Source organism: Oncorhynchus tshawytscha, linkage group LG09, assembly GCF_018296145.1.
Source record: "Oncorhynchus tshawytscha isolate Ot180627B linkage group LG09, Otsh_v2.0, whole genome shotgun sequence".
In the NCBI taxonomy this organism is placed as follows: domain Eukaryota; kingdom Metazoa; phylum Chordata; class Actinopteri; order Salmoniformes; family Salmonidae; genus Oncorhynchus; species Oncorhynchus tshawytscha.
The window spans coordinates 79,575,843-79,589,666 of NC_056437.1; the positions used below are offsets into that span (position 1 = coordinate 79,575,843).

At 43.6% G+C, this 13,824-nt stretch overlaps 2 protein-coding genes across 2 annotated transcripts in view; both read right to left on the reverse strand.

Annotated features, from left to right (window-relative positions):
• Positions 1-265: 265 nt before the first annotated feature.
• On the reverse strand, positions 266-4,720 carry LOC112258848 (G-protein coupled receptor family C group 5 member D). The gene is given in 5 exon segments (XM_024433468.2): positions 266-413; positions 1,472-1,527; positions 1,808-2,216; positions 2,218-3,095; positions 4,521-4,720. Coding segments are annotated over 4 exon segments (897 nt in total). The 5' UTR covers positions 2,551-3,095; positions 4,521-4,720; the 3' UTR covers positions 266-314.
• A 5,066-nt stretch (positions 4,721-9,786) lies between these two features.
• pde6hb (phosphodiesterase 6H, cGMP-specific, cone, gamma, paralog b) overlaps positions 9,787-13,824 on the reverse strand; it is a 5,053-nt gene continuing 1,015 nt past the window's right edge. Inside the window, exons 2-4 of the mRNA XM_024433467.2 lie at positions 12,409-12,566; positions 12,191-12,231; positions 9,787-10,679 (exon numbers count right to left, since the gene is read on the reverse strand). Of these exons, the coding sequence (XP_024289235.1) occupies positions 10,603-10,679; positions 12,191-12,231; positions 12,409-12,554 (264 nt within the window). The 5' untranslated portion in view covers positions 12,555-12,566 and the 3' untranslated portion in view covers positions 9,787-10,602. The remainder of the gene's footprint in view (positions 10,680-12,190; positions 12,232-12,408; positions 12,567-13,824) is intronic.

Sequence of the window (13,824 nt, forward strand, 5' to 3'; positions counted from 1 at the left end):
ACTATTGTCACATTAGCAGATTCAGTAAGCTCATTCTATCTGGATCCAGCCTGAGTAAAGAAAAATGTCATTAATCAATTGAGCCTTAGTCACGTAATTATGGAAATCATGTTGCAATGCAGGTTCTATTCAAGAAATATACATTTGTAGCTGAACTTCCAAAACATTTCTGGGCCATGTGAGAGTGCATGTATAAATGAAATTGTATTAGTCACATACACATATATAGCAGATGCTATTATGTTGTAACGTTTTTTTTTTTAAGCTGTTTTGTCTTTGTGTGTGGGTGTGTGTACATGAAAAGCAATGTGATCTTAATCAGACAGGCTGTGTCCATAGTATACATCATAGGGCTCGCTGATGTTGGTGGTCTGAGGACGAGGGATGGAGTAATCTTTGTCAGGATCTATTTCCTGAAACACAAACATAGTGAAACATTAAAACATTAGTGCAGTAAATAATGTCAATTAGTTGTTCAGCATTACATATACATGGCTTGTAATGGCAAGGGTCATATTCTTTTGTAAGATGTTATTTATCTTTTATGAACAATACACAACATAAACATACAAATGACAACATCATACAAACATCAACTACATTACACCTGCCCAGACCCACGAGCACACAACCCCATCTCCAGCGCCCGCATCACTTTCCTCCACATCTACATTACACCTGCCCAGACCCACGAGCACACAACCCCATCTCCAGCGCCCGCATCACTTTCCTCCACATCTACATTACACCTGCCCAGACCCACGAGCACACAACCCCATCTCCAGCGCCCGCATCACTTTCCTCCACATGGCCTGAAACTGCACCATTTTCTTTCTCTCCGTAGCCCACGTGTTTTCAATATTGAAATAATAGATTTTTCCATTGTGTTAATGATGGTGAATTGATTGATTTCCAGATTTTTAGTAAACGTTTTTTCAAGATGAGTGATGAGAAGAGAATTGTCCATGGAAAACAAAAGGAAAATGCCGCAAACTGCTGCTCACGCTCCCAGGTGATATTTATTTATAACAACGTTTACAACCCTTAAGTTTTCATCAGGCATCCATGTAAAGTACCTGGATGTGCGTATGTTGTTCAGTTTTTGTAAGAGAATCATCCAAACCACTGTGTATCTCACTACACCCCCATATGCCATGTCTTGAAATATGCAGACAGACTAAAAGTACATTTACATTGTAATACTTCAGACAGCCAACTTTCTAGCTCCGCCCACAACATCAGGATTTATTAATAGCATTCCCAGAAGGCCTGGAATATTGATTGTTAGTTTTACACTTAAAACATGACTCTACACTTGTGCTGTAGAATTTGTGAATTTTGTCTCTTGTATAATACAATTCTATACATTATCTTATACTGGATTAAGTATGTATTTTTGTTTGTTACAACATGCTGATTGTCATTCCTATAATCACCCAGTAAGCCCAGAGCCATTTTGAGACCTACTCACTGTCATTGAGAATCCAGACTCATATGGTGATTGGAAAATTGGGTCTTGTTTTCTGCCTGGGGAAGAGAACACGATACAGTGACTCAATTATCTGCAGATTCCATACAGTGAGTTTTAAAGTGACAGATTGTGTAATTAACCTCATATGTCATATTTTATTCATTGGATCTAGTCCATATATATAATGTAGCTTCCATGCTAACTTATTAGTACTCTACCACCAGTCCATTTTCTGTGTTTCTAATGCTATGTTGCTGATTAACTAAACGTAGACATGCAGTACAGTACATTTCCCTGCTTTACTCCTTTCCAGTGCTACTGTTTTTCACTTCTCACCGTCATTCTCAAAGCTTCTGTTCTCCCTCCCTTCTTTCAGGCTCCCCAGCCCTGGCAGGTTGGCGTTGGGACTGGTCCATCCACCAAAGTCTAGGGGGCCCTCCTTGGAGCTGGCCTCCCACCTGCAGAGGAGAACCACTTGGGCTAGTCCGTGGCCCAGCAGCAGGACCCAGCCGTTGGCCACCAAGGCTATACTCAGCACCGGGTCATCCCACTGCGGCCGCCGGCCCATCTCCATGTTACCCCGGGTCAGCAGGGCGATCCACACCACCCAGATGGCAGCAGACAGCAGCAGGGTGAGGCAGAGCAGCGTGGCCTGGACCTGGCTCTGTCGGTGGCTGCCCCCGCTGTAGCTGTAGGTGAGACAGGAGCGGCAGAGGCAGCACAGGGAGAGGACCAGGCCGGCGGCCAGCAGAACCAGCACGTAGATGAGCAACATGACAAACTCCCCCTGGGAGTACTGGCAGGGCTGGCCGTCCCGCAGCAGCACGATGATCAGCCACTCTGTAGCGATGACCACCTGGAGGGTGGAAGAGGGCCAGAGCCACCCCAGCCTCCCCCCAGCCCCGGGCTACAGAGAAACCCAGTAGGGCCAGGCAGCGAGCCAGCAGGCAGGAGAAAGCCATGGAGAACAGCACCCCGAACAGGAAGAGGCGTGTGGGGCATGTCTGGGTGGTGAGGCGGATGACGAAGGCAAAGGTCAGGGCGAAGACCCCCGCCGTGCTGAGCAGGAACAGAGCCATGGAGCTACGCTCCCCCCGATGCCCTGCGCTGGCGGGACGACACACACATCCACAGGGTCCAGAACAGCAGCCCCACCAGCAGCCCTGAACTGACCACAAAACCCAGTGAGGCCAGGCTCTCCACTACGATACCCCACGCCGCCTGACGGTCACACAGGTAGGAGTACACGGGGTCCAGATCCGCCCCACACCCCAGGATTGCATCCTGGGAAGTGGAGTTTGAGGAAGAGTTGCGTTGGAGGAATGAAATGGTGCCTAGGTTGATAGTGGATTTTACAGTGGGATTGTGTGTGTTGGTATTGGGGATAGCATTAGAGCTAGTGGCAGCACTGGGATGGATGGTTTGGTTGAGGGTGCCAGCATTCAGTGTGGTCTGACATGTGCTGGGAAGTGGGACATTGAATAGTAGGATGAGAAAAATAGATTTGTGTATCTGGAATGGAAAGACCATCCTTTTGTTTTGTTTTGTCTGCATGTTGTTGTGTCCTTCCTCTCTGGGTTTCTGTTTTGATGGTATACTCCCTGCTCAGATGGGCCTTTGCTACCTGGAAAAAGTAGCATCCATGAGAGCATGTATTTTTAACTCTGAATATCTTTATTTATAGAGCATAGCGGTATTTAGGACAATCAAATCAATTAAGGTGCTTTTGAATAAAGATCAGAGAGAGAGTGCGAAGGGATTGTAACACCCAGGACATTCTATAAAGATGAGAGAGAGAGAGAGAGAGAGAGAAAGAGAGAGAAAGAGAGAGAAAGAGAGAGAAGTCAGACCACAGACATGCCAGGACAGGGAAATAACTTTGTGTACAAGGTAAGAATAGAGGAATTAGGAGTGATTTAATTAGGAACAGGTTCTAGATACTCTACATCAGGGATGGACAACTTGGAGGGAGTCTGGGCCACAGAAAATCTGAACTCATCATGAGGGGTCGCAGTTGCTCGCGGGTCTGCGTACCCACATTGTTTTAAAGATAATTTCCTGCAATTCTACACATTTTGCCATAGGATGGAGAGAAATGTTTAGATAGCTGGCCGCAAAACTAACTTGGGGATCTAAAAAATGTTAGCTGACATGGGCTAATTGACAGACTATCAGTACTTTATATGACAAGAGAATAACTGCTGATGCACAACCACCTTTCGAAATTGCACCTTGTATATTCCACTATTTTAACTTGCAGCAGTAAGTTGAAACCCCAACTGATTTCGTAATAAATCATAAATAAATAGTGACGTCCCATTGCCCATCCCTGCTATCCCACAGAGGAATAATATAGACTACATTAACTCATAAAGTCGTGTGAAACCAGGAAAGACGGCAATAGGGAGTGAGCGTGACAGTGAAATACAAATGCAAGTGGGGTTGACACACTGAGATTGAAGTGAGAGGGAGTGAGAGAAAGAAGCCAGAGATATACCCTCCTGATAGTTGATTGTCACTTCCTCTAGTTCATAACAGAGCCCTTGTTTCAGTGTCAGAGATTCAAATATGACATTTAATATGCTTATCGCTGGATAAATGTGGCCCTGGCCACTTTATATAACCCTTAAGGATAACTCTGTTTTGCACAGAGGGCAGGAGATAAAACCTCTAAAAGTCACTAAAACATCTCTATCAAGTCTATCTTTACTGATTATTTAGGAACATGTTTATGTGGCTGGTCATTTGTTATATAACATAAACAAATATTTAATAAAACAATTGTTTTGAATGTTTTTCAATTGATTGGGTCGTTGAATTGGTTGACAGTAACAACAGTCTAAACAATAATGATTAATTGTCATCCAACAACAGGAGACTTGACGGCATCGCTGCCTCAACTGTTTACTTTTAATCTTGTGAGCAACATTTTTACTTTAAAACAACAAACTCTTCCTGTGGCAAAACAGGTGGCAAAAAATGGTAGGGTATACCACCATTCAAGCTACAACTTTCAAACTAACAAAGAATAGTAACATGAATTATTTACCCTTTATCCTGAGGCTTCAGTGCATCCACCTCTGTGGTCGGTGGTTATTTCTGATCCTACTTGTAGTTCCACTTGAGATTTGCAATAAACTCTCAGCTGATGCATCAGTAGACAGTCATCTATGTATGAACGTGCCTCCTAACTCAAGGATGTTCCCATATCTTTCACAGGCAAGAGGGAGGGAGGGAGGGAGGGAAAGCAGGAAGAGAGGAATGAGAGAGGGAGTCAATTCTTTTGGAAATGAAAGATGATGATTTTTTTCATTTATTTATATCTAGTGGTGAAGTGATAGGAGAGAAGTTTGGACTGACCCACCCCTGACTTCCCCTCCTCTGACTCTCTTTTTCTTAGTCTATCTCACAAAACAGCAAAGTATAGGTGGGGCTCGAATCCCTGGTGGCTATGGAACAGGCACTGCTACACATTGACACACACACGTGTAACAGTATAACTTTAGACCGTCCCCTCGCCCATACCCACACACACACACCCACTGCACACATCAACACAAGTGACACACCGACACACACACACAACCACCGCACACACACACACACACACACACACACACACACACACACACACACACACGCACATGCACACACATGCAGTATCAAGGAAATGCTAACGTTGAACATCTATCTATGAGAGTTGACCACATGATTGGAAATGATATGCATAGGCAGGGATCTGAATGCCATGTCATCATAAATAATCACACTGCTGGTTGCTATGTTAAAGAGAGAGGTTACAGGTGAGAGGGACTGTTTCCACTAGTTACTACAACCACAAACTCAAAATGGGCTATTCATTCAAACAAAAATGTGCTTTTGGTTTTAATTTAAGGTTAGGTTTAGACACAAGTGTGGTTAGGATTAAGGTTAGGTTTAAAATCTCATTTTTAGAAATGGACATGGTTTATTATTTTGTGGCTGTAGTAAATAGTGACAACCAAGGAGGAGACTGAATAACACAACTGACTCATCTAACTGTCCCTGAGACTAACAGTAACCACTTAGACATAACCTCACAACATTGATACCCCTCAGGGAGGGAGAATGCCTTCCAATGGGTCTCTGTATGAACAAGCCCGTGCTGAGCTCCTGGGTTCAAGTCTGTACATGCAAGGACGTTCTGTAAGGTGTGTGTAAATGGAGCAGAGGGATCAACACTGAAGCTTTCATAGAGACAGACACAAAGGCCGGGATAGTTTGTCTGTTCACAGTATAGGATTTCCAAAAGCTTCAGGGACCTAGGAAAATAATATACAGTATCAGCAGACTATCAAGAGTTACTAAATAAATATTAAAGCACAGACACAGAGAGTGACCTATGACCACAGGGCATCAACCAAAACAAGGTAGCAATACAAATGGGAAAGACGTTTTGAGAAAGATAATTTGGGGGACTGTGAAATAAAGGAGTTGATTTCCCATCCTTTCATGTGCTAAGGGATTGTAACACCCAGGACATTGTCTGGGATATTCCAAGAGTGGCATACTGTATTATTCTTACTCAATATTTGTGGTTGTTATGTCATGGAAATGAGACATTGTTGTCTAACACACTGGTGACAGTTGGATGTGTTTCTGAGATAAGGACATGTACAGTATGTTTGGGAAAAACCTAACATAGTAACCGGTTGTGAGAAATATATACAGTACCAGTCAAAAGTTTGAACACCTACTCATTCAAGGGTTTTTCTTTATTTTTACTATTTTCTACATTGTAGAATAATAGTGAAGATATCAAAACAATGAAATAACACCTATGGAATCATTTAGTATCCAAAAAAGTGTTAAACAAATCAAAATATATTTTATATTCTTCAAAGTAGCCACCCTTTGCCTTGATGACAACTTTGCACACTCTTGGCATTCTCTTAACCAGCTTCATGAGGAATGCTTTTCCAACAGTCTTGAAGGAGTTCCCACATATGCTGAGCACTTGTTGGCTTATTTTCCTTCACTCTGCGGTCCAACTAATCCAAAGCCTTCTCAATTGGGGTTGAGGTCGGGTGATTGTGGAGGCCAGGTCATCTGATGCAGCACTCCATCACTCTCCCCGGTCAAATAGCCCTTACACAGCCTGGAGGTGTGTTTTGGGTCATTGTCCTGTTGAAAAACAAATGACAGAGTGGCGCAGTGGTTAAGGGCGCAGTACTGCAGCGCCAGCTGTGCCACCAGAGACTCTGGGTTTGCGCCCAGGCTCTGTCATAACCGGCCGCGACCGGGAGGTCCGTGGGGGTGACGCACAATTGGCCTAGCGTCCGGGTTAGGGAGGGTTTGGCCGGTAGGGATATCCTTGTCTCATCGCGCACCAGCGACTCCTGTGGCGGGCCGGGCGCAATGGCGCCAACCAAGGTTGCCAGGTGCACAGGGTTTCCTCCGACACATTGGTGCGGCTGACTTCCGGGTTGGATGCGCACTGTGTTAAGAAGCAGTGCAGATACACAACCTGAGTTGGGTTGTGTATCGGAGGACGCATGACCTTCAACCTTCGTCTCTCCCGAGCCCGTACGGGAGTTGTAGCGATGAGACAAGACAGTAGCTACTAAAAACGATTGGATACCACAAAAAAGGGTTAAAAAAATAAAAATAAATAAATGATAGTCCCACTAAGCGCAAACCAGATGGGATGGCGTATCACTGCAGAACGCTGTGGTAGCCATGCTGGTTAAGTGTGCCTTGAATTCAAAATAAATCACAGTCACCAGCAAAGCACCATCACACCACCTCCTCCATGCTTCACAGTGGGAACCACACACGCGGAAATCATCCGTTCACCTAATTTGCGTCTCAAAACCAAAAATCTCAAATTTGGAGTCATCAGACAAAGCACAGATTTCCACCAGTCTTTTTACCCCTTTTTCGTGGTATCCAATTGCTTGTGTTTCTTGCTCGTGTTTCTTGGCCCAAGCAAGTCTCTTCTTATTATTGGTGTCCTTTAGTAGTGGCTTCTTTGCAGCAATTTGACCAAGAAGGCGTGATTCACGCAGTATCCTCTGAACAGTTGATGTTGAGATGTGTCTGTTACTTGAACTCTGTGAAGCATTTTTGGGGCTGCAATCTGAGGTGCAGTTAACTCTAATGAATTTACCCTCTGCTGCAGAGGTAACTCTAGGTCTTCCTTTCCTGTGGCGGGCCTCATGAGAGCCAGTTTCATCATTGCGCTTGGTTTACGACTGCACTTGTAACGGCAGATTTCCTCTTCGTCCTCTTCGTCTGAAGAGGAGTAAGGATCGGACCAAGATGCAGCATGGTAAGTGTTCATGACGATTTATTAAAAACTAACTGAACACTGAAATATAAAACAATAAACGATGTGATGAAAACGAAAACCGAAACAGTACCGTGTGGCGACAAACACTCACACGGAAACAAACACCCACCACAAAGGGACCAAGCGGCGTGGTAACGGGCAGCAGCAGCGGCCGAAATTTCAGGACTCCTGGACATGGGAGGGGATTTGAAACGGAGAAGGACCCTGGGCACAGGCTGGGGAATATCGCCGCCCCAAAGCAGAGCTGGAGGCAGCGAAAGCTGAGCGGCGGCGATATGAGGAGGCAGCACGGCAGCGCGACAGGTTCTGCGTGCTGTGTCTCCGGGGCGCTGGGAGGGTGCAGTGCGCTCCGCTCATGCCGGGCAAATGTGGGAGTGGAGCCTAAGGGAGAGGTGCGCGTAGTAGGCACTAGATCTCCAGTGCTTACCCACAGCCCGGTTCAACCTGTGCCTGCACTTTGGAGGGTCCGGGCTAGAGTAGTTATCCAGACTGGGGGAGTGGTGCCAAGGCTGCGCACCAGAGCTCCAGTGCTCCCCCACAGCCCGGTCCTTCAGGTGCCTCCTCCTTACACCAAGCCTCCTGGAAGTCTCCCCAGCCTGGTGGGTCCTGTGGCAGCCCCACGCACCACGCTGTCTCTCTGTCTCCTCCCTACAGGTGCTCCCGTCTGTCCAGCACCGCCTGAGCCGCCCGTCTGTCCAGCACCGCCTGAGCCGCCCGTCTGTCCAGCGCCGCCTGAGCCGCCCGTCTGTCCAGCACCGCCTGAGCCGCCCATCTGTTCAGCGCCGCCTGAGCCGCCCGTCTGTCCTGCGCCGCCTGAGCCGCCCGCCTGTCCAAAGCCTCCAGTCAGCCAGGAGCCGCCTGAGCCGCCAGTCAGCCAGGAGCCGCCAGAGCCGGTACTGGGTACTGTCAAGCCCTGACCATAGTTTGCTTTGTATGTTTGTATGTTTTGTTTGGTCAGGGTGTGATCTGAGTGGGCATTCTATGTTGTATGTCTAGTTTCTGTGTTTGGCCTGATATGGTTCTAAATCAGAGGCAGGTGTTAGTCATTGTCTCTGATTGGGAACCATATTTAGGTAGCCTGTTTTGTCATTGTGGGTTGTGGGTGATTGTCTATGTTATGTTGCTTGTTAGCACAGTGTTTCTTTAGCGTCACGGTTGTCACTTTGTTGTTTTGTAGTGTTCAGTTTTTCCATTAGACGAACACTTACCACGCCGCATCTTGGGCCTCCTCTCTATCTCCAGACGACATCTGTGACAGCACTTGAAGAAACTTTTAAAGTTCTTGACATTTTCCGTATTGACTGACCTTCATGCCTTAAAGTAATGATGGATTGTCATTTCTCTTTGCTTATTTGACCTGTTCTTGCCATAATATGGACTTGGTCTTTTACCAAATAGGGCTATCTTCTGTATACCACCCCTACCTTGTCACAACACAACTGATTGACTCAAACACATTAAGAAGGAAAGAAATTCCACAAATTAGGCACACCTGTTAAATGAAATGCATTCCAGGTGACTACCTCATGAAGCTGGTTGCAAGAATGCCAACAGTGTGCAAAGCTGTCATCTAGGCAAAGGGTGGCTACTTTGAAGAATCTCAAATATAAAATAGATTTTGATTTGTTTAACACTTTTTAGTTACTACATGATTCCATATGTGTTATTTCATCGTTTTTGATGTCTTCACTATTTTTCTACAATGTAAAAATAGGAAAAATAAAGGAAAATCCTTGAATGAGTGGGTGTGTCCAAACAATTGATTGGTACTGTACATTTGTTAAAGTTTCAAACTACAGTATGTTATGGTGGAGCAATGTAGAAAAAAATATGGTTGAATTATATGCTTATGAATGTTCATTAAAAGAATGTCATGTAATTAAAATTATAACATACTCAGATTTTCATTTGATACCCCATCATGGAAGGGGTTGTATTTTCTCATATTTTCTCAGAGATGACAGAAGAAAAAAGGACAACATGATTATTGAAAATAAAAACTTTAATGTATCTATCAGGACATACAATCACACATACACATTCCGTCATATAAATGTGTTTGTAACACATCAATATATTTATATTTTGTTTGGTGGCATACCGTACACTAAGAAGGGGGCAGTGTTGTAGCACCACAGGGATAACAGGGAATGCCTTCACCATAATGATCTATGACAAAGCATCACACACCCTCCTCCCTGGTCTCATCCCTTTCGTTTCCTGTGTGTTCACAGTAGCACGCCTTATCAACAGCAAGTAAAAAACACAATGCAAAAAAAAGAGATTGGGGTAAAAAGGGAGGGTAAACGAAGATAGAGGTTGCATTGTAAACAGAGACATATTTACAGTTCTGTAGTAGACTATAAGCAAGTACAAGCTACTCATAGCTAGTCTTTGCTTGCGTCCATTTCTGTGGTTGATGGTTCACAGAGGATTTGGGGGACTAACGGGATCTGAGTGATTACAAAAGGATAAAGGGAAGGGGGAGCCGAGGTAGGCTAATGTAGAGAGGGGTGGGGGTGGTCTTGTCTTATCACATCAAGTATCTCTTATGTCCTGTATAAAATACAGTATAATACTATTATATGATAATAATAAAAATAAACAGTTCAGTGTTCCGTCTGCCTACTGTATGTGGTCTTTCAGGCCGCAGTGCCTGACCACAACAGACTTAAGAACAGGGTGGAGTGACGAGATGACTTTAGGGGGATGGCCAGTCGCCTTATGGTGGCGCGCCAGACTAACACAGAAGGAAAGGGTCAAGAGTGTAGAGGTTAAGGGAAGGCAGGAGACAGCAGTCTTAGATGATTCCATATTTGGCCAGATCACTGAGCTCCATGTCGCCATAGGCCTCCCAGGGGCAGACCACTGCTATGTCTAGAGAAAATGAGAGAGGGAGAAATAATTACTATTGATTGTCCAGTTGATTAAAAAGGACAAGGAACACTTGTTGGTTGTCTTGGTTGTGGATATACAGATGCCTTCAGAAGGAATTCCACATTTTGTTGTGTTACATCCTGAATTGAAAATGGATTAAAACACACAATACCCCATAATGTCAAAGTGGAATTATGTTTTGCACATTTTTTACAAATGAATTAAAAATTCAAATCTGAAATGTCTTGAGTCAATACATTTTCTTGGATGGACTCACTCTGTGTGCAATAATAGTGTTTAACATCATTTTTAAATGACTACCTCATTTCTGTACCCCACACATAAAATTATCTGTATGGTCCCTCAGTCGAACAGGAATTTCAAACTCAGATTCAACTTCAAAGACCAGGGAGGTTTTCCGATTCCTCATCACAAAGAAGGCACCTATAAAATAATAAAAGCAGACATTGAGTATCCCTTTGAGCATGGTGAAGTTATTAATTTAACTTTGGATGGTGTATCAATACACCCAGTCTTTACAAATATACAGGCGTCCTTCCTAACTCAGTTGCCGGAGAGGAAGGAAACCGCTCAGGGATTTCACCATGAGGCCAATTGTGACTTTAAAAACTGAGGATGGATCAACAACATTGTAGTTACTCCACAATACTAACCTAATTGACAGAGTGAAAAGAAGGACCTCTGTACAGAATAAAAAATATTCCAAAACATGCATCCTGTCTGTAACAAGGCACTAAAGTAAAACTGCAAAAAATGTGGCAAAGCAGTTCACATTTGTCCTGATTACAAAGTGTTATGTCCAATACAACACATTACTGAGTACCACTCTCCATATTTTCAAGTACAGTGGTGGCTGCATCATGTTATGGGTATGCTTGTAATCTTTAAGGACTGGGGAGTTTACAGGGTAAAAAGAAAATGGAATGGAGCTAAGGAAAAAAATCCTGGAGGAAAACTGCTTCCACCAGACACTGGGAGATGAATTTACATTTCATCAGGACAATAACTTAAAACACAAGGCCAAATCTACACTGGAGTTGCTTACCAAGATGACAGTGAATGTTCTTAAGTGTCCGAGTTATAGTTTTGACTTAAATCTGCTTGAAAATGGTTGTCTAGCAATGAGCAGAGCTAAAATGTTTAAATAATAATGGGAAAATATTGTGGAAAAACTCTGAGACTTACCAAGTGATTTGAACATGTATTGACTCAGGGGAGTGAAAACTTATGTACGTATACTTATTTTAATTACATTTGCAAAAATGTCTCGAAAGATGTTTGCTCTTTGTCATTGTGGGGTATTGTATGTAGATGTGTGAGAATCTTTTATTTATTTAATCCATTTTGAATTCAGGCTGTAACAACTACATGTGGGATAATTCAAGGGGTATGAAGACTTTCTGAAGGTGCTGTATACTGAAAGTAGAAATACAAATATATAGATGAACAAACATGACTACTGATGATTGCAGATGGAATATCAAAGTTACCTGTGCCAAGACCCTCCATGCCTGGGATGTCATCACCAAATCTGCAATTGACAAGGAAACATGTTTGTATCTTACAGATTCTAGAATTTGTCTGTCTGCATTTATAAAAGTTTGAGAATGTGAGAAAATTGAGTGCTTGTTCGTGTGAATATGTGGAACGGTTGAGTGTGGAGTTTGTGTGTATCTGTGAATGTATGATGACAGAGAGAGATTCTCACCCTTTCTGGCCAGGCTTGGGGGCCTTGCTCTTGAATGTACGGGTTTGCCTCTGCTTGAACTTGGGGGGTCCCTTCTTGGGGGTGGTGGGGCCAGCTGTCCCAGCGGGCGTTGCCAGGGCACTTCCTGCAGGGGGAGCTGTGTTCATTTTTGCTGAGGTCTGACACAGAGAGAAACAGAGATTGTTACAAGACTGTACATAAAATAACATTTGAAATGTCTCTATTCTTTTAACATTTTTGTGAGTGTAATGATTACTCTTAATTAATTTCTGATTATTTATTTAATTTTTATTTATTTCACTTGCTTTGGTAATGTAAACATGTTTCCCAAGCCAATAAATCCCATTAGAAAGAGAGATGATGAGCTGTTATAGTGTTGGCCAGAAAATCTATAATTTCCCTCATTTTGTATTATCCTCACTCCCATTTTCTACATCTATCTTAGCTAGTTTTACTTCACTTCAGGTCTGCCACCCCTTCTTCTCTACTGCTGTCTTTCTGCTAATCTCTTGCTCTCTGCCAGGCTCCCTCCAGCCACTTTACTGGTAATCAGAAAAGATCAGGGGGATTTGGCTAAACAGCCAGATTATCTCTGATTCCATATAAAACCCAATTTGATGAATAGCCCTTCTTAAATCCCAGGAATGTCCTCTGTGTCACATGCAATTGCTTAGATCACACGAAGGGAGGGGGAAAATCACCTCCTTAATTTCTCCGTCCCATAATATATTTTTCAAAACATCTTTCCCATTTGGGTTGGTACATTTTCTTGACACTGGCCACTCTCCTTTCTTAGCATGGACATCTTCTTTTTGGATGTCTGATTTTACAAAAATATTGAATTGACTTGCCCCCACTAAATTTATATACATGCATATAGCATTGTAACACTAATGTAAATTAAATCTTCACTACTGTGCATCTGATTTTAGATCCCATTGGCCTTTGATGTCATCATTGAAAACAAGGTTGATCCTTATGACTTAGTAAGGAAGTTGGGACGGGCGTTAATAAATGATGGTATTGAGACTGGCAGTGGCTGGCCTGCCAATCTCTTTAGTGGCTCAGACACTATACTGGACAACAGGTGAGGCCACACTCTGTCCTTGTTCCTGTTCTTCTTCATCCGTTTAAGCAGTATCCTCCTAATCTGTCTCCTGAGTACCCCCTTCCCCGAACCTGGGAGCTCCTTAATCCGGTTAACATAATGATGTGGATGGAGCTCACTTTACCAGGACACGGTATGTAACTCAACAGATGCTGCACCTGCATGAGATTACAGATCTGGCTCTCCCTATGTGACTGCCTAATGCCCATCCAGAGTGGATAGAGATCTGTAAAGCTGTGCAAAAGCATCTGTTGTTGTGATTTCAGTCTCTGCTTCTAACAGGTAAGTCTAGCCTCTCTCTCTAGGAA